Below are 20,170 nucleotides of genomic sequence, written 5' to 3' on the forward strand. Positions count from 1 at the left end.
GTTTTCTTTTCAATTATAGTTTATCACAGGAGATTGAATACAGTTCCCTGTGCTCTACAGTAGGTCCTTGTTTATCCATTCTATGTATACTAGTTTCCATCTGCTAATCCCAAACTCCCAATCCATCCCTCCCACACCCCCTTCCCCTTTGGCAACCACAAGTCTGTTCTCTATGTGACTCTGTTTCTGTTTTGTGGATATATTCATTAGTGTCATTTTTCACATATATAAGTGACTTACTTCACTTGGTATGACAATCCCTAGGTCCATGCATGTTGCTGCGAATGGCATTACTTCCTTCTTTTTTATGGCTAATATTCCATTGCATATACGTGCCACATCTCCTTTATCCATTCCTCTGTCAATGGACATTTAGGTTGCTTCCATGTCTTGGCTATTGTAAATAGTGCTGCAATGAACACTGGCGTGCATGTATCTTTTTGAATTAGAGTTTTGTCTGGAAATCTGCCCAGGAGAGGGATTTCAGGATCATACGGCAACTCTGTTTTTAAGGAAACTCCATACTGTTCTCCATAGTGGCTGTATCAATTTACACGCCCGCCAACAGTGCAAGAGGGTTCTCTTCTCTCTGTACCCTCTCCAGCATTTGTTATTTGTAGACTTTTTAATGATGACCATCCTGGCCAGTGTGAGGTGATACCTCATTGTAGTTTTGATTTGCATTTCTCTAATAATTAGCAATGTTGAGCATCTTTTCATCTGCCTGTTCACCATCTGTATCAACTGCATTAATTTTCAATGCTTTGCTCTTGCAGATGAATCTTTATCTTCCAAAGTGCAATTGTTTTCTCCATTAACCTATTCTTGATTTTATATGTGTGCATCAGGTCCACACATCTGGAGAGCTTAATGTAAATCAGGGTATCAGAAAATCCAATGATAGGGCAGCAAGAGTAAAGGAAATGTATATAATATATGTTTTCTATATATAGAACGGGAAGTTTCTATATAAGGGAAGTTCTCTTCCCTTCCTGTGTGAGTTTCCAGTGAATCTGTATTTGTGACAAAATAGTAAATTTTCTGCAGAAAGAAGTTTTTGCAACCTCAGCTTAGAGATGCAAGCATGAAGGGGAGGGCAGTTAGGGTGGGGAGAGAGCGCTGGAACAGGACCAGTGCAGGTCTGCTGATCCAGACTTTTCGCTGTAAGATTTCGTTGGAAATTCATTGTGTAGAACATTGATTTTCATTCTCTAAATTAATTTATCTTATATATCACTAACCTCTGGGTTTCATAAACTCTATAACCACGTTACCATTTTTGCAAACCCCGAAGCTTAATTTCACGTTCTCGGGCCTGGGATGTATATTATTTTACCTTGAATTTACCTCTCAAATTAAAGCGAGTAGTTTTTAACACTTTTGTAAATCATTTCCCTAAAGAAGATAGTACCCTAAGTTATTGAGGAATGAAGTTGCACAATCAATTCAAACAGGATTAATAAAATTTCTGGTTACAAAACAACAACAACAGTAAACATTTATTGACTCACAATAGCTAAACTCTAAAAGCCTTTGGTATATCCTAGTCACTTATTTAACATCTGCCACGGGTTGTTTAGTTCACTCCCCACAGCTGTGCTATGCGAGATTTTCGTCACCGTTGCAGGTGAGAAAGTGAAGTCTGAGAAAGGTGACTTGTGTAAGATTTGCGCAGCCACCACTAGGCTACACTGCTTCTCAGGAGCCTGGAAGGATTTCTGGTTTGTTGGATTAATTGAGACAGTAGGTTTGTCTCTTCTCCAGCTGCAGCTCAATATTAAAAACCAACCCAATTAAAAAATGGGTGGAAGACCTAAATAGACATTTCTCCAAAGAAGATAAACAGATGTCCAAGAGGCACATGAAAAATGCTCAACATCACTAATCATTAAAGAAATGCAAATCAAAACTACAATGAGGTATCACCTCACACCAGTCAGAATGGCCATCATCAAAAAAATGTACAAGGACTTCCCTGGTGGCACAGTGGTTAAGAATCCGCCTGCCAGTGCAGGGGACACGGGTTTGAGCCCTGGTCCGGGAAGATCCCGCATGCCGCAGAGCAACTAAGCCTGTGCACCACAGCTACTGAGCCTGCGCTCTAGAGCCCGCGAGCCACAACTACTGAAGACTGCGTGCCACAACTACTGAACCCCGCGTGCCCAGAGCCCGTGCTCCACAAGTAGAGAAGCCACCAATGAGAAGCCTACACACGGCAACAAAGAGTAGCCCCCACTCGCCGCCACTAGAGAAAGCCTGCGCGCAGCAACGAAGTCCCAACGCAGCCCCAAATAAATAAGTAAATAAATAATAATTTTAAAAGAAAAAAGGAAAAGAAAGACAAGCCTGTTTAGACCAATGGCCTCCAGTGGTTTTCATGCAGCTTCTGTATCCTAGGAGTCCCTCCGTTCCTGTGTTCTTGAGTTTGCCTTGTACACTTTAGACATGTCTGCCTTGGAAATTAAACAGCAGGTGCACAGAACAGGAGGATGTAGATGTGGGTATCACAGGGGTGTTTCGGATAATACTTCCTCCACCTTCAACCTCTTCCAATTAGCACATTTAATTTGCTAGTTAGATATTTCTAGGCAGAGTGAGAAAAGGTAAATTAAGATTTGGGAGATGGGGTTAAAGCAACGTTCAAATGATATTCCACTGAGGACCAGTATATATATATTTGAAAGGTGAGGTCAAAACGTGGGGTCAGAAGTAGTTTGAATACCTGTTGCTTTTGAGCCCTGACCCAGGGAGGGCTCGTCAGAATGTCAAATGCAGCAATTCCCCTGAGGAGATGGATTGCACCTGCCGGAATTAGTTGACTTAACCAATCAGATGAAATGACATCATGTATTTACAGTAGTCAGCATGGCGTCTGGCATGCAAGAAGTGCTCAATAAATGCTAGCTGCTATTCTTATTATCACTGTTACTGTTACTCTCACTCTCCCTTTCACAGATGGTTAAAGCGTCTTTGCTTAAAATGTGTGTATGAGGCCATTACACTGAATAGAAAAATCATAGAGGAGAAAAAAAGTCTACGATGGAAAAGGAGACATCTATTTGGACCATCTTGTGGGTTTTTGTATCATTAGTAGTATTTCACCTTCTATTTGAAATGTTCCCTTTGGACACTTCACACTTCCGAAAGAGCCCTTCTGTCCGTGGCTTTGGTGTTTAGGATCTTGCGGGCAGGCCTAAACTGCTTCTAAGAGCTTGAGCTCTCCCCATAAAGTCAACGCATCACCCCAGAGCTAGACGGACGTTTCAGGGGAGCTGCAGGCTGGCGGACTGGAGGCCCCTTGGATTCGGAACCAAACGTAAGAGAGGAGCTTGGTAGGGTGTTAGTCAGTGTGTCCGGGTTTGAATCTGTGATTAATGCACAAGGTTTCTGCAAAGGAAAGCATAATTTTCCATTTTGTATCTTCAGCTTCATAGACGATCAAATCCAATGCAAAAAACAAAAAAATCTAGTCCCGAAACTGGAAATGGGTATGGATGGTGTAGGAGAGCGTCATAAAATAAGAGCGCTCTGAAGGGCTCGGTTTCCGGGATCATTCACCGTCCATCGTCTCTGGACATTCTGTTCTCACAGCCCAGCTCAGGCGGGAAGTGTGAGGTGATCCCTCTTATTGTTGGAGAAGTTCTGGCCGATCTCTTTCTAGAGCTTTTCACTGGCTTCCATCACAGAAATGGCCCCATGGGCGTGCAGGCAGCGTCGTTCTCCATCACAAAGCCCGGATAACCTCCCACGACAAGTTCAACCTGTGGTCATTCCAGAGAGCAAAGGAGCTGCAAGCTTTTTCTGCGAGACAGTGAAGTCCAGCAAATAGAGTGGCACAGCTGCATCAAGAGTTGGGAGACCTGTGTTCACTCCTAGCACTGTCCTGTCAAACGATTCCCTGCTGGTCTGGTTATCCGCTGCCCAGGTCAGCCAGCCCGTTGTGATGCTTGTCACCCTGGGGAAGCACTGACCACACACACCGACCACGGAGCCTTCCTCTGATTCACAGGCACACCGACTCTGGTTTTCCCCCAGACGCACGTGTGCAATGCCACTGCATGGAACGGGGACACTTGTGTATGTGCAGGAAAGCGCTGGTGTGCTTGGTGACAAGGAGGGCTATTTAGAGTTATTCAGATTCTCTCCAGCAAATGCAACACCCTGGAAGAAAAACACTTATAATTTAGTGTTAATTGGAGAAGATCAGCTGAGCAGAGCCACGAAAGCATCCCAGATGGTTGAGAGCAGATGCCAGAGCAGGAGGTACCATCACACATTACAGCTGTGATGCGATGAGGTCAAAGATGGGCTTTATGCAGGAAACCACAGCATTACCATAACAACCAGGTACAACACCAAATAAGGATGCGTTTCCTGGAAACAGTATGAACTCGCACAGGAAACCCAAGAAGGAAGGGAAGCCAAAATCAGGGAAGGGTCATCCATACATAGGCAACATTTCTGTCTTACAGCTTCCTGTTTCTTAGTTACCCTAATAATCCTAATTCTCTATTTACTGTGTTTAGTTACCATGTATAAAAGTTATGTGTTCAGTGGTCTGCAACTCAAATCTCATTCCTGGTGTAATTCTTGAAAAATGTAAAAGGCCAACCCTCTCCTTTTATTATATGTCAGCAGGTATTAAACATGTCGTCACAGGGAAACTCTCTTCTAAAAGTATGCTCCTCAGATAGGCATCATTTAGGAGCTTTTAAGAAACTCAGGTTCTCAGACTTCGCCCCAAACTTACTGAATCAGAATCTTCATTTTAGGTGGGGCAGGGGAGATAAATTAGGAGTTTGGGATTAACATATACACACTACTAAATATAAAATAGATAAACAAGGACCTACTGTAGAGACAAGGGAGCTCTACTCAATATCTTGTAATAACCTAGAATGGAAAATAATTTAAAAATATATATATATAACTCAGTCACTTGCTGTACACTTGAAACTAACACAATGTTGTAAATTAAGTATACTTTAAAAAAATAAAGCATTAAACAAATGTTGATCAAATCATTAAAAAAATATATATTTTAGCATGGTTCCCAAGGTGACAAATAAGCTTGTCAAAATTTGAAGGACACTGATATATAATAAGAACATGCTACGGAACCTATAGTCTACATACAAGGTCTTGATTACTATTTTGGTCATCCAGAAGAATGAAAAAATGCATAAAGTAGCCTAATCAGTTCCTTACTATCACATTTGCTTACTTTTCTGTCACTATTTGGAAAATGATTAGGGATAGCTTCTAAACGTGTTTCTAATGAAGTTCTGTATGCACTTAGGAGATGGGAAAGTAAGTGACGTGGTAAGAGGATGATCCCAAAATCAATGGACGTGGGTGAATCTGGTTGAATAGGAAACACACAGGATGTGGCGATGGGTGTGTTGATGTCTATTTCACTGTGGCTGCCAGGGAAGGATTTAGCCTTTTATCGAGGGCCTTCGGACAGGAAGGTTCCAGGACTCCTGCATCACAAGCTTGTGGCAGGTGTGCCTGTGTTCAGCAGAAAGGGCTCCTGACATGGTCGGAGCCTCTCCTCTCCTGCACGTTGTTGTTGTTGTTGTTGTTAATATTTATTTATTTATTTGGTTGCACTGGGTCTTAGTTGCAGCAGGCATGCCCCTTAGTTCTGCCTCACCGACTCCTTAGTTGTGGCAGGTAGGTTCCTTATTTGTGGCATGCGGGCTCCTTAGTTATGGCATGTGAACTCTTGCAGCATGAATGTTGCAGCATGCATGTGGGATCTAGTTCCCTGACCAGAGATTGAACCCGGGCCCCCTGCTTTGGGAGCGCAGAGTCTTAACCACTGCGCCACCAGGGAGGTCCCTCTTGCTCGGATTTTAGTGGATGTGGAGGCCACCCTGGTCTCATCACTCAGGATGTGGAAATGCAGTGCGTGTAGCAGCCTCTTGCTCCCAACTCCTAGGTCCTAAAACCATCCTGCAAGAGTTTCATTTTCAATGCTTCCTCGGGCCTCCTGTCTGGGCGGCATCTGAGTGAGTCTCAGACTATATTTTGTGCAACCTTTGCATTAGATCCAAGTATAGTAGGGCAAAACACCTCATCTTCTGTTTATTTATTACAATATTTCACTTGCTACTGTCTGAAAATACCCTCGAATCAAATAACAAATGCAAAGCTTCTGAACAAACAACACCAGCTCTCCCCCACGTATCCCCCACAAGCCAGCACACCATTTTTGTATCTTATGCATTGCAAATAAATAATCCAATCATTTTTGGTCATATATTATTTTTCCCTTTGATGTGTACTTATTTTTTGTTTTTTGTGGTACGTGGGCCTCTCACCGCTGTGGCCTCTCCCGTTGCGGAGCACAGGCTCCGGACGCACAGACTCAGCGGCCATGGCTCACAGGCCCAGCCACTCAGCGGCATGTGGGATCTTCCCGGACCGGGGCACGAACCCGCGTCCCCTGCATCGGCAGGCGGACTCTCAACCACTGCGCCACCAGAGAAGCCCTGATGTGTAAGCTTTTGAACTTGATTTTATACTGTAGGTAACCCATATGCTTTCAAATGTCCCATCTGTGGGATCCCTTGAGCTCCATGTGATGGAGAGGACCACAACTGGTGTTTTGGAAATCTTGACCATTAATTTTGGGAAGAAGCACAAGATCGAGTTTACCTACATTCCATGGACATTGCTTCCAGCTGGAGACATTAATCTATGTGCTTGTTGACAGATACGTCCTGATGTTTGGCGTGTTGATTACGCTTCTAATCCCACATAAGCTAAACAAAGAATTGCCTTTCCAGGGTTAATCAATGATGGCAGAATTTCTCTATCCCACTCAGTAACTGATTCAGGAGAGCCTGGGAACATAGGGTAAAGCTCGCTTTCTGTAGCAACGCCTAGCATTTCCCATGCCCCAGGGAGAGTCATAGCCACCACCAGCTGCTGCAATTAGAAACTCTTATTTATCTTAAAATCCTAGCCTCCATGGGAATATTTGACTTCCACCATTCACCTGTTGATCACAGGAAGGACTTAGCTAAAGTAGTTTTAAGGGAACTTTTTAGGGTTTCCTGCGTTCCCTGGAATTACCTTGAGTAGGTGGACGGTCTTCCTTCATTATTCACGGTGAGTGGCTGCCTCAGGAGATATTTTCTTTCCTTAATGAGCTCGATGTTTCCAAAAGGGTGAATAGGGACATCAAAGCATTTTGCTTCCACGTTTTGCCTGAGTCGACCTACGTTGTAGAAGAAAAAAGACAGATCTGCTGAAATAGCAAGGCTTCCATCAGGCAAGCTGATTTTTTAAAATTTTTTATTGAAGTATAGTTGATTTACAATGTGCGTGTGTGTGTGTGTGTGTATATATATATATATATATATATATATATACACACACACATATATATACACGTTTTCAGATTCTTTTCCATTACAGGTTATTCCAAGATATTGAATATAGCTCCCTGTGCTATACAGTAGGTCCTTGTTCCTTATCTATTTTATATATAGTAGTGTGTATCTTTTAATCTCAAATTCCTAATTTATCCCTCCCCACCTCTTCCCCTTTGATAACCATTAGTTTGTTTTCTATGTCTGTGAGTCTGTTTCTGTTTTGTAAATAAATTCATTTGTATTATTTTTTTAGATTCCACATGTAAGCAATATCGTATGATGTTTGTCTTTCTCTTTCTGAATTCACGTAGCATGATCATCTCTAGGTCCATCCATGTTGCTGCAAATGGCATTATTTCATTCTTTTTTATGGCTGAGTAATATTCCATTGTGTGTGTATAGATATAGATATATAGATAGATAGATAGATATCACATCATCTTTATCCATCCACCTGTTGATGGACATTTGGTTGTTTCCATGTCTTGCCTGTTGTAAATAGTGCTGCTATGAACATAGGGGTGCGTGTATCTTTTCAAATTAGAGTTTTCTCCAGCTATACCCCCAGAAGTGGGATTGCTGGATCATATGGTAACTCTATTTTTAGTTTTTGAAGGAACCTCCGTACTGTTCTCCATAGATGCTGCACCAATGTACATTCCCACCAACAGTGCAGGAGGGCTCCCTTTTCTCCACACCCTCTCCAGCATTTGTTATTTGTAGACTTTTTGATGATGGCTGTTCTGACGAGTATGAGATGATACCTCATTGTAGTTTGGATTTTAGGCAAACTGATTGCTTAACTCAGATTTTTAACTCCATTGTAAGAGCTGAGCTGCATTGAGCACTCCTAGTGCTGGGCTAAGAGTTTGGGATGCAATTCTCTTTCATCCCTTATGGCAACCTCTTCTACTATTACATGTTATCGCCTCTGACTTAGAGGCACAGAACCCCAGTGAGCAAACCAGGGACCCAGGGCTCAAACCAGGTTGGCTTCTGTCAGGACCCAGAAGCCAGAGCTTGAGCAGTTAATTCTGCATTATAGCACTTCCCTTTCACGACAGAGCTAGGATTCTGCCCAAGCCCAAAACCCTTCTCTCCTGTGTGGCGCGCCACAGTCCTGACTCCAAAGAGTGGCTTGGCACCCGTTCGTGGTGTGAATCAATGGAATGAACAAACTCTCCAGGACCCAGGCTTCACACCTGAAGGAGGAAGGACCCCGATTTTCACAGCACCAAGTTTTCTCCTTTAGAATGACAAGTTCTCATCTTTTCCAGTGTGCTAGCTCTTATTGTCTCTGGTTAAATAACAAAGTGCTCTTCTCGAAATGGCTTGTTTCCTGTATTTGTTTCGTTCCAGGAAGAATGTGAGAAAGCTTTGGAAATAAAGCATTTCATTTATAAGCTATCCTGCAGCCCACCATCGGTAATTCAAAACTATCATCCTACGTAAATTGGTATCATTATACCTGGAGAACCTTCTGAAAGATAATATTTGTGGACCTCTGACTTCCAATGTATGGGTTTGAAAGCAAGAATCATCCAGCAGTATTTGTTCCCACAGGAGATTTCTGGGCACAATTTTTAGAAGAGAAATATGTTAGAACTTGATAGGATCAATATCATGAAAAATTTAATGGTTAATGGGCCCCGGGCTTTCTGAATGAGATGCTGGCATAAGACCCAAATAGTTATTAGGTACAAGGGTGCCTCTTGCAGGAGAAAAAAGAACTAAAAGGAAATCAGAAATCTGATGGTTTTCTGTGTGTAAACGCATGGTGGCCTCAGCTAGATTCTCTCGTATTAATCCCAGCCCAGTGGTGTGCAGTGATTTTGATGAAACGGATAAAGTTATCACTCTAGGCAATGAATCAGAAAAATTGATGGGGACAAAGAAAATATCATGTATCATGCAGCAAGTATCATGGTCATTGGAAGTCTTGGAATTTGGAGGAAATATCTAGGGAGGAGTGTGAAAATGGGGAAGGATGCAAGATATATTTTCGTAGAAGGAGTCTGTGTCATAAATGCAGCTGCAGCTTCATCTGAATATGAAAATAGCCTAGAGGGGAATCTGTACCTAGGAGATGTAGCTGGCTTGAGCAAAGGCAAGGGTCACCAGGAGGCTTTGGGAACAAACGCTGTCCGTGACCCTCTGCGTGCCCCGGTCTCTAGCTTGTGTTTACTAGGCTTTTGCAAACACGTGTTGAGTGCATGGATGAGGAAGTCTAGGAGGCAACAGTGCACTTGAAAGGCATCTTTTAAAAATTACTGGACTATTTTTTAATATGTATTTATTTTAATAATGCTTCTTTTTTTAAAAACTAAAAAAATTTTTTTTTAATTTTTTGGCCATGTCGTGTGGCTTGCAGTATCTTAGTTCCCCGACCAGGGACCGAACCCGGGCCCTCAGCAGTGAAAGTGCAGTCTCCTAACCACTGGACCGCTAGGAAATTCCCAGTAGACTTTTTTTTTTTTTAGCAGTTTTAGGTTTATAGAAAAACAGAGTAGAAAGTACAGAGAGCTTTCCTATATTCATTTCTTCTGCACACAATTTGCCATGTTATCTCTTGTATTAGCGGGGTACATGTGTTGCATTTGATGAGCCAATATTGATACATTATTATCAATTAAATTACATGGTTTACATTAGAGTTCACCATTGGAATTGCGCCTCCTGTGGGTTGGGACAAATGCGTAATGATTACAGCATCGTACATAATACTTTCCCTGCCCTAAAAATCCTCTGTGCTCTGCCTCTTCTTCCCTCCCTCCCCTCCAACCTCTGACAAGCACTGATCTGTTTACTGTCTGCCTAGTTTTGCCTTTTCCAGCATGTCATAGAGTTGAATCATGCAGTATGTAGCCCCTTCAGATGGGCTTCTTTCACTTAGCCCTATGCATTTCAGGTTCTTCCATGTCTCTTCATGGCTTGGTAGCTCATTTCTTTGTATCACTGAATAATATCGCACTGTCTGGATGGACCACAGTTAGTTTATTCGTTCACCTGCTGAAGGACACCTTGCTTGCTTCCAAGGTTTTGGCAATGGTAAATAAACGTGCTCTAAATATTTACATTGTGTCCATAGAAGTTATCACGGAAGCCATATTTTTTAAAAAGGCATTTCTTCACGGCATTTTCTTCATGCTAAGATACTTCTATGTAATATATGAAAGGTGAATTTCATTTGAAATGGAGGTGCGTGGTTGTATGCCCTTTTGCAAAATAGCAATTAAAACACAAGGAAGTAAAACCCTGAATGCTCTGCTCTCTGCCTAATCTGTGTTATTTTATTTAGAAATTACTATATGCACCAAAAGGGGCATTTTTCCTTCAAAGCGTTAAGTGGGGGGGCGGACTTCCCTGGTGGTGCAGTGGTTGAGAGTCCACTCTCAACCGATGCAGGGGACACGGGTTCATGCCCCGGTCCGGGAAGATCCCACATGCCGCGGAGCGGCTGGGCCCGTGAGCCATGGCCTCTGAGCCTGCACGTCCGGAGCCTGTGCTCCGCAACGGGAGAGGCCACAGCAGTGAGAGGCCCGCGTACCGCAAAAAGAAAAAAAGTGTTAAGTGGGGGTTACATCGCCTTGTTGCTTCTTCCTCTGTGAACTCATTAAACTAATTACCATTTTCAAAGTGATAAGCCTTAAATTAGTGTCAGAGTCAAACTCCCCCAAGCCCGAGTGCACACGTGGTTTGCTTAGCTGAACCAAATCACAGCACGATAAATGTCCGGCTGACGATGATTTATCATGGGTGACAAATCACTAAAATGGCCCCGTGCATATTATTTTTGGTCCTGAGGATGACATATAGGTATATGGTGTGGCTTCTAGGAATGTTTATTATATGAGTTAAAACACTGAAAAAAGATTAAATGTACTCTAGCCTGTGGCACTGCAATCAAATAACAAGAATGTGTCTGGTAACAGATGACTGGGGTCTTGCTTTCACATCAGAAATCATCTCTGCCACCTCCGTGGAGGGTTGTCTCTGTGGCCTTATACCCCTTTTCTGGACCAAGTTGGTGAAGGTGCAACCCTGGAGTGCAGGGCCTGTCTCCGCGGAGGGCGTGACCTACCTGATGGATAGGATTACCCATATCCAGTTATTATTTCTGCTGCAAAGGATGCCTGGTGTCCTTTTAGAATTCCAGGTGTGTGGTTACCTACAGTGAAGAGATGGTCCCCTGTCGAGACGAGTGATGCTATAGCCACCCCAAGAGGATGTGGAAAAGGTTGTATCTCACATATAATGAGGCTTTCTGGGGAAAGCAGGACAGCGCCTAGGCTGGTCTGAAGATGGCTTGAGGGAGATGGGAAAGGAGACAGATCCAGCTTTCATGGTGGGTAGGAGCTGGGGCTTGGATGTGGGTTCCCACATGGAGGTAGGAGCTGGCATAGTTTGAACCTTCCATGGGCACTGGGGGAGGGAGCCCCCAGGCTTTCTTATTAGCTTGTTGGGCACAAGTGGAAGAGGCAGAGGTGAGACTTAAAAGCTCTTATCTGTCAAACATCAAAAAACCGAGTCAGACCCTTTAATACCTCAAACAGTAACTGCATGCATGGACTAAATTAAATTGGCAGCATGTGAATGTAGCAATCTCCGTGAAAATTGTAAATTATATACCTCTGGTCTGACCATCATTTTCTTCTGATCTGAGAGCAGGTGGTAGCTTCCTAATCAGAGAGTCCGTGTTTCAGCCCATTCCTCAGTCTTCAGCTGGCTTCTGTTTTGTTTTGTTTTGTTTATTCTTATGGAAAATTTGAGGCATCCATAGAAGCAGAGAGAAAAGTGCAGTGAACTGCCATATGCCCTGGATCCACATTTAACAATTAATGAAGTCACGCCTGATTTTATTAATCCACGCTCTGTACTCACTTCCCTTCTTCCTGGATTAATTTGAAGACAGCAGCCATCATTATCATGTCATCCATGGGTGTTTCAGGATGTAACTCTAACTTTTTTTCCTTCATGTCTTTTTTTTTTTTTTTTTTTTTTTACTCCTCTGTGATTTTCACTGAGTTCATCCACTTAACTCTGCAGGGTTTGAGAGTTTGGGTTTTGCAGTCAGACTTAACTCTTCCTTTCTGGGTCTCTCACTTCCTAACGGTGTGACTTCGAACAGGTCATGTATCTTTTTGGAGCACTGTTGCCCTCAGCTGTGCAATGGAGCCAATGCTCTTTACTCGTAGGGTTCGGTATGATGTAATCAAGAGAACATGGAATAAAGTCCTCTGCAGGCAGAGTGTTCAACAAATGGTACCCATTACTCTCATTGTTGACCATGGTATCATTATTATTTTGAAGGGTTGCTATATGGGGGTTAGTATACAATGGGAAGTATGGGGAAAGAAGGTGAGGAAAAGAAAAAGGAAAGTGTGAGGAATATTTATCTTCATGATGGACAGTTTTAGACCTGGGTATCTATGGTAAGTATGAAAAAGGTCATTCATCATAAAATAGTTTTAGAAATGTTTGTTTGTATAAGAGGAACAGTGATGATTTAGTTTTTTCCAGTCAATAAGGAAAACCAGTAGACTTCTTTATAGCCTCAGGCCAGCTGGTGATTGCAGCAATTTGGCTTCTCTCTTCCGGCATCTTCCTCCAAGGGGCTCATGATCTGTGAGCCTGATTCCTCTAGAATCCTTTATCAGGTCTCCCTACAGGGTCACCCCGTGATGCCTAGACGTTCAAATGATGCTTGTAGATGATACTTAATTCACTGACTGCATCTTCTCATTGTCTCTGCCAAGAGCCCGGCCACTGTGCTCCTTCTGATTCTGCTGCATCCCCTGTTGGGATCAGCACAGGAGAGCTCAGTGTGTAAGACCATCTCCTTCTCACCATGAGAAATTAACAGACAGGTCGATGAGGGCGAATCACCTCCCTTTCTTTTGTAAAGATTGCACTATTTTAACACTGAGTGTTTTCTCCCCTTCAGGACAGATCTTGGATGTTCTAGATGAGTTGAAACTGGCTAATAACACCCTGGTCTACTTCTCCTCGGACCAAGGAGCACATGTAGAGGAGGTGACTGTCAAAGGGGAAGGTCACGGAGGCAGTAACGGAATCTATAAAGGTGAGCAATCTGTGCAGGTGGGAAATGGCACGGTGTCAGCTCTGTGCTCTGCCTGCCCCCCGCCGCTTACCCCCTCATCACCTTCTCCTGGACCTTGGAGCTGTGGTGCTATTCTTCTGCCACTTGAAACATACAGGGCTTTATGGGGTCACAGGCATTGAAAACTCAGATGGCCAAAGTGACCATTTCCGCTATGGTCCCCCCAGAACTTAAAAGCACGCATTCTGTGTCCAGACATTAAAATGAGGGTGTTTTCCCCCTAAATCTAAATTCAGCCCCATAGTAGTTGGTTCATAGTGTAGTTGGCCCCATAGTGTAGTTGGTTCAAACAAGACCCCTTACACCCTCCCCCCATGACCTCTACAACTACAATGCTTTAAGCCTGGAAGTTTGTGTTGATTTGTTACAGCAACAATAAAAAGCTATTAACTTGTATTTGGGCATCAGAAGTTTGAAATGGGTCTCACTGGTCTAAAATCAAGATGGTAGCAGGACTGCATCTTTCTGGAGGCTCCAGGGGAGAATCCATTTCCTTGCCTTCTCCAGCTTCTGGAGGTGGTCACTCTCCTTGGCTCGTGGACCCTTTCTTCCACCTTTAAAGCCACCAATGCAGTGTCTTCAAACCTTCCTCTCTCTCTCTCTCTCTGACCTCTGCTTCCATAATTCCATCTCTTTCACTTACTCTGACTTTCTTGCCTGCAATTTTAAGGACCCTTGTGATTATGTCAGTCTTGCCCACGTAATCCAGAGTAATTTTTCCTATTTCTAGACCCTTAATCACATCTGCAGAGTCCCTCTTGTCATGGAAGGTAACCTAGTCACAGTGTCCGGGGATGAGGATGCGGACATCTTTGGGAGGTCATTATTCTGCCTATCTCCATATGCTACAGCATTGTGGGCTGATGCTTCCTTCCTGACAGAGCATTAGCTAAGCCACCACCAAGATGGATCAGGCTACCTGTCATTGGGGATATTAGATAAGACCCATCTGCTGACCCCAAGTTGCTTATACAACATACACTCTGCGAATATGAGACATAGATACCTGGGTATAATAACATGTGGCCCATTTCACAAAGACTTAGGTGAGATACCTCAAAGGGCATATCCGTGCTAAGGGTTAGGACACCACCCGAATCTGCAGTGGGTGTGGGTTGGATGTAACATGGGGGAGGATGATTAGAAGTGACCATGCAAAAGGCAAAGCAAGGTGTCCCAGACAGTAGGGGCTGCTGAATAAAGCAAGATGCGTGACACATAGGGAAGCGCATTGAATTTTGCTCCCTAAAGCCATGAGGTGCTTTATTGCCCTTTCATTATTCTCTCACATGGTTGTTTCACAGATTCCCAGGGACTCAGGAAATCAGAGTTTACCTACAAAGATATGAAATGCTAATCTATGGAGTGCTTTCATCCATTAGTTTACAAAACCCTGATTGAACTGTGTATCTGGCACTGGGTTAGAGGCAACAATACGGTCCCTGCCCTAAAGGAGCCCATGGTCAACAGGTTGGGTAGGTGGGTGGCTGGTTGGTTGGGTGGCTGGTTGGATGGTTGGTTGGGTAGATGGTTGGTTGGGTGGGTGGTTGGTTGAGTGGGTGGATGGTTGGGTGGTTGATTGGGTGGTTGGTTGGTTGGGTGGGTAGGTGGGTGGCTGGTTGGTTGGGTGGATGGTTGGTTGGGTAAATGGCTGGTTGGGTGGATGGGTGGTTGGGTGGGTGGGTGGGTGGTTGAGTGGGTGGATGGTTTGGTGGGTGGATGGTTGGTTGGGTGGATGGTTGGATGGTTGGTTGGGTAGATGGCTGGCTGGTTGGTTGGCTGGGTGGTTGGGTGGGTGGGTGGTTGGTTGGGTGGTTGATTGGGTGGTTGGTCGGTTGGGTGGGTAGGTGGGTGGCTGGTTTGTTGGGTAGATGGTTGGTTGGGTAAATGGCTGGTTGGGTGGGTGGGTGGTTGGTTGAGTGGGTGGATGGTTGGGTGGTTGGCTGGGTAAATGGCTGGTTGGTTGGGTGGGTGGTTGGTTGGGTGGGTAGGTGGGTGGATGGTTTTTTGGGTGGGTGGTCGGTTGGGTGGTTGATTGGGTGGGTGGTCAGTTGGGTGGGTAGGTGGGTGGATGGTTGGTTGGGTGGGGTTGGTTGGGTAAATGGCTGGTTGGTTGGGTGGGTGGGTGGATGGTTGGGTGGTTGATTGGGTGGGTGGTCAGTTGGGTGGGTAGGTGGGTGGCTGGTTGGTTGGGTAAATGGCTGGTTGGTTGGGTGGGTGGGTGGATGGTTGGGTGGTTGATTGGGTGGGTGGTCAGTTGGGTGGGTAGGTGAGTGGATGGTTGTTTGGGTGGGTGGATGGTTGGGTGGGTGGTTGGTTGGGTAGATGGTTGGATGGTTGGTTGGGTCAGTGGCTGGTTGGTTGGGTGGTTAGTTGTTTGCATGGGTGGTTGGGTTGGGGGTGGTGGGAGGAAGCCTAAGGAGGCCCATGCGATTTAACAAGGGTGTCGACATTCTTGGCACAAGATGCCTGTGGTGCATACGGCAAGGAGAGCCTCACTCGGCCAACAGGGCCCAAGAAATGTTCCCAAAGGAGACCAGGCTGGGAAGGAGGTAGCCAGGGTGTGCTTGAGCTCTTATCCTTCTACCTCGAGCTCTTTCCACTCTCCCAACCACATACCCTCCTCAGTATAGCTGGGATGAGGAGAGAAGCACATGGCTTACTCTGCAAACTGGCAGGAATTGGGTAACACCAGATCACACCAGTCCTGAACCAAACAGACAGCGAAAAGGCAGTCTGTCACCCATCCCAATGGCAGCACGTATCCTGTGAAACCTTATACTTCTATTTACATCCTCGACATGCACATCTGAGTCCTTTCAAATTCTGAGTACTGGGGGGCCCCGGGACCTTTGTTTACACCTTCGGTTACCTGGAACCCAGGAGGGAAGGATTCCTGTTCAGTGCGGGTCTGGACAACCTCGCTGGATGTTCATACCACTTCCTTTGCTTGTCATCGTTCCCTCCCCAGTGCAGGACACACGACTGATACTCAACACGGGTGAAATGACCGAGCAGGTGTCTCTACTCGGAACAGGATTAACCCACTCTTTCAGCCAGCCCTCCTCTATTCAGTCTTATTTTCGAGGAGCGAGAAGTGAAAGTATGTATTCCTGTAGAGTAAGATGAGGTGCTTTCGTCGTATTTCCTTTAGTTATGGACTGTGTGCGGAGAGTTGTTTTTATGTTATTTTATACATGATAGCGTCTCTCGAGATGGAGTCCCAGACTGCATTTCATGCACTGGCTCCCCCGTCCATTCATTCCCCCGGTGAAGGTCTGTTAGGTTCCAAAGTTGCTTAGTGGCTGCTGCCGAGACGTGTACATCAGTCACAGTAATAGATGTGGTCAGCAAGTAATACGTTATTTAAGGAAGTCACATATATGGTGTGACGGAGCTTTGGTTCGGGGACAGATGACCAGATGACCACCAGCGATGAATCTGAGGGAGCCTGGTGTTGAAAAGAAGGAGATGTACTGGCATTTTGTGTCGATGGCTGACTCTTCAGAGACCTAAGTGGATGGTGAGGATGAGTCAGAAAGAGAGTGTCTAGGGTCTGAAGGATGCCTTGGAATTGGGCTTCTCGTACAATCTGAAGAGCAGGCTCACAGCTGCTCCCTGTTTTTTTTGTTTTTTTAAGAAACATATTGAATGTGTTAGACATACTTTGTTTGAATGCTAGAACTACCATCGGTGTCTGACACTGTATTAATATCTCAGCCACCACTCTATCGCAAAGCATTATCCCTTTGTCAAGTTTAGTTGAAATCAAGTTCACAGTGAAACATTGTTAACGGTATGATGCTCAAAAAAAAAAAAAAAAAAAAAAAGATGCGGTTTCCTTCTAGCTATGGGGAATGACCAAAGACTTCTCAGTGTCAAGACACCTTGTTTTCTAAAGCTGTGAGCTTGCATGCACTCCAACGATTTATGCAAACACAGAGAAATCACACCGTTTGAGCTCACTGATCAAAAGAGCATCCTTTCAGAACAATCCTGACTTGCAGTCTTCATCAGAACTGCTCCAAAAGATCTATCCTTCCTCACATGGCCTTCTCTTCTCTAGTCACATCCCATCCTGCCTCACTCTACTAAGGGCACTCCTACTATCCCTTAGGGCCCCCCGAGATAATCCACGATAATCTCCCCATCACACCATCAGTCATGTAATCATATCTACAAAGTCCCTTTTTCAGAAAACAAGGTACAATTCAAAGGTTCCAAGGATTCCAACATGGACATCTTTAGGGGTCATTATTCAGCCTTCCCCTAAAAAAAAAAACTATACTATTTGAGCTCAGTGATCCCTCCGTATTCCTCAGTCTGTTTCACTAATGAAATCTACGGACCACCTTGGTGGAATGGCTGTGATTAAATCACGACACAGAGTTCAACAGCTAATCCCTTTTAATCAGAGGAACATTAGATTCTGCTGTAGTCTGCATTTCAAAAAATTAATTTAATTTTGTGGGGTTGAGGCGATAGTGACACTACTAGTTTTTTTTCTCTCTCTTTTTTTTCTAATTGAAATATAGTTGACTTACAATGTTGTGTTTGTTTCAGATGTACAGCAAAGTGATTCATTTATACACACACATATATCTATTTTTTTCAGATTCTTTTCCCTTACAGGTTATTACAAAATATTGAGTATAGTTCCCTGTGCTATACAGTAGGACCTTGTTGATTATCTATTTAACTTTTAAAAAAAATTGATTTATTTTATTTATTTATTTTTGGCTGCATTGGGTCTTCATTGCTGCGCGCGGGCGTTCTCTAGTTGCGGTGAGCAGGGGCTACTCTTCATTGCGGTGCGCGGGCTTCTCATTGCGGTGGCTCCTCTTGTTGCAGAGCACGGGCTCCAGCAGTTGTGGCATGTGGGCTCAGAAGTTGTGGCTCATGGGCTCTAGAGCGCAGGCTCAGTAGTTGTGGTGCACAGGCCCAGTTGCTCCGTGGCATTTGGGATCTTCCCAGATCAGGGCTCGAACCCATGTCCCCTGCATTGGCAGGCAGATTCTTAACCAGTGCGCCACCAGGGAAGCCCTGTTTATCTATTTTATGTAAAGTAGTGTGTGTCTGTTAATCCCAAACTCCTAATTTATCCCTCCCCCACTTTCCCCTTTGGTAACCATAAGTTTGTTTTCTATATCTGTGAGTCTGTTTCTGTTTCACGGATAAGTTCATTTGTGTCATGTTTTAAATTCCATATATAAGTGATATCATATGGTATTTGTCTTCCTCTGTCTGGTTTCACTTAGTATGATAATCTTTAGGTCCACGCATGTTGCTGCAAATGGCATTATTTTATTCTTTTTTATGGCTGAGTACTATTTCATTATACATATATATCACATTTTCTTTTATCATTCACCTGTCGATGGACATTAGGTTATATTCCATGTCTTGGCTATTGTAAATAGTACTGCTATGAACATTGGGGTGCATGTATCTTTTTGAATTACAGTTTTCTCTGGATATAGGCCCAGGAGTGGGATTGCTGGATCATATGGTAGCTCTATTTTTAGTTTTCTAAGGAACCTCCAGACTGTTCTCCATAGTGGCTGCACCAAAGTACATTCTCACCAACAGTGTAGGAGGGTTCCCTTTTCTCCACACCCTCCCTAGCATGTAATATTTGTAAACTTATTTTCACCTTTTCCCTAACATATCCTCCCTTAGCTGGGACCAGAATAACTTCCCTAAGATTTTCTTAGCGTTTAGAGTTTCCTTCCTCTTCCTCACAGCTGAAAATTCCCCGAAGTCTCGGATGAGAACATCATACTCCTAGCTCTGGCTTCCTTTTCATTCCTCTCCCAAGTCAAGGTCACCCAGCAGGAGGCTCCCCCCTCAACCCCCTGCCTCCCTTTTACTCTGCGTAAAGGCAAGTAATAAGTGTCAATGGAGTGGATAAATTAACTCTATAGATGGCTTCTGCAGAAGCATTGGTTGGGTGTGAGGGCTGAAAATCGTATTTCCCTGAGTGTTCATGAACGTAGATTTTCTCCACGGGCAGAGAAATGCTCTCCGAATTCCCTGATGCCCGCAAGAAAGGCACCGCAGTTTTCCTTGCAGTGCAGGTTCCAAAAGCCAGTGATTGGCTGGAGTCCATGTGGCTTAGGAGTTCCTTCTTACAGTCACTGAGTTTGGCGGCTCTTTGCCTCAGGCAGTCCCACGGCTCTCAGAGCAACGGGTGCTTTTGTTGGAGAAAAAAAAAAAAAAAAAAAAAACAGCAAGAGGCTCTGCTAGTTTATTAGGGGGTGGTTACGTTCAGGTTCATTCTTCAGATTTTAGCAAACATTTTCATCAGCTCCCCAAGAGAGGGCAAAGCTGGCTGGTCTTGCTGGTATCAGGACTTGTGTGCCAGGAGGCATCCCCCAGGCTTCCCCAGGCTTTTCCTCTTTGAAAGAAGCTCACGTGTTATCCTCACCTAGCAGTTCATTCCTTCAGTTAAATTCCACTGAGAAGCACGCATATACTGAGCCCCCATAGGATGCCAGGCTCGGGGCTGGCTTCTAGGACATGATGACAGCGAATACAGGGTCCCCAGCCTCTAGTAGCTCATATTCTTTGGTTGAGATGGACATCTAAGGAGATGGTTTCAGAATAACAAAGTAGAAAGGAAGCTCTGAGAAGGGACGATTAGACGTTGTTCCCCAACCTGGGA

At 44.3% G+C, this 20,170-nt stretch overlaps 1 protein-coding gene across 5 annotated transcripts in view; it reads left to right on the forward strand.

Moving 5' to 3' along the window:
* The window catches only part of LOC137217866 (steryl-sulfatase-like), a 184,922-nt gene that overhangs the window by 133,158 nt on the left and 31,594 nt on the right, over window positions 1–20,170 (forward strand). For all 5 annotated transcript variants that reach the window (XM_067724861.1, XM_067724858.1, XM_067724863.1 and 2 more), the window contains one exon: window positions 13,330–13,467. In XM_067724861.1, the coding sequence (XP_067580962.1) occupies window positions 13,330–13,467 (138 nt within the window). The remainder of the gene's footprint in view (window positions 1–13,329; window positions 13,468–20,170) is intronic.

This window comes from Pseudorca crassidens, chromosome Y (genome assembly GCF_039906515.1).
Source record: "Pseudorca crassidens isolate mPseCra1 chromosome Y, mPseCra1.hap1, whole genome shotgun sequence".
Classification (NCBI taxonomy): domain Eukaryota; kingdom Metazoa; phylum Chordata; class Mammalia; order Artiodactyla; family Delphinidae; genus Pseudorca; species Pseudorca crassidens.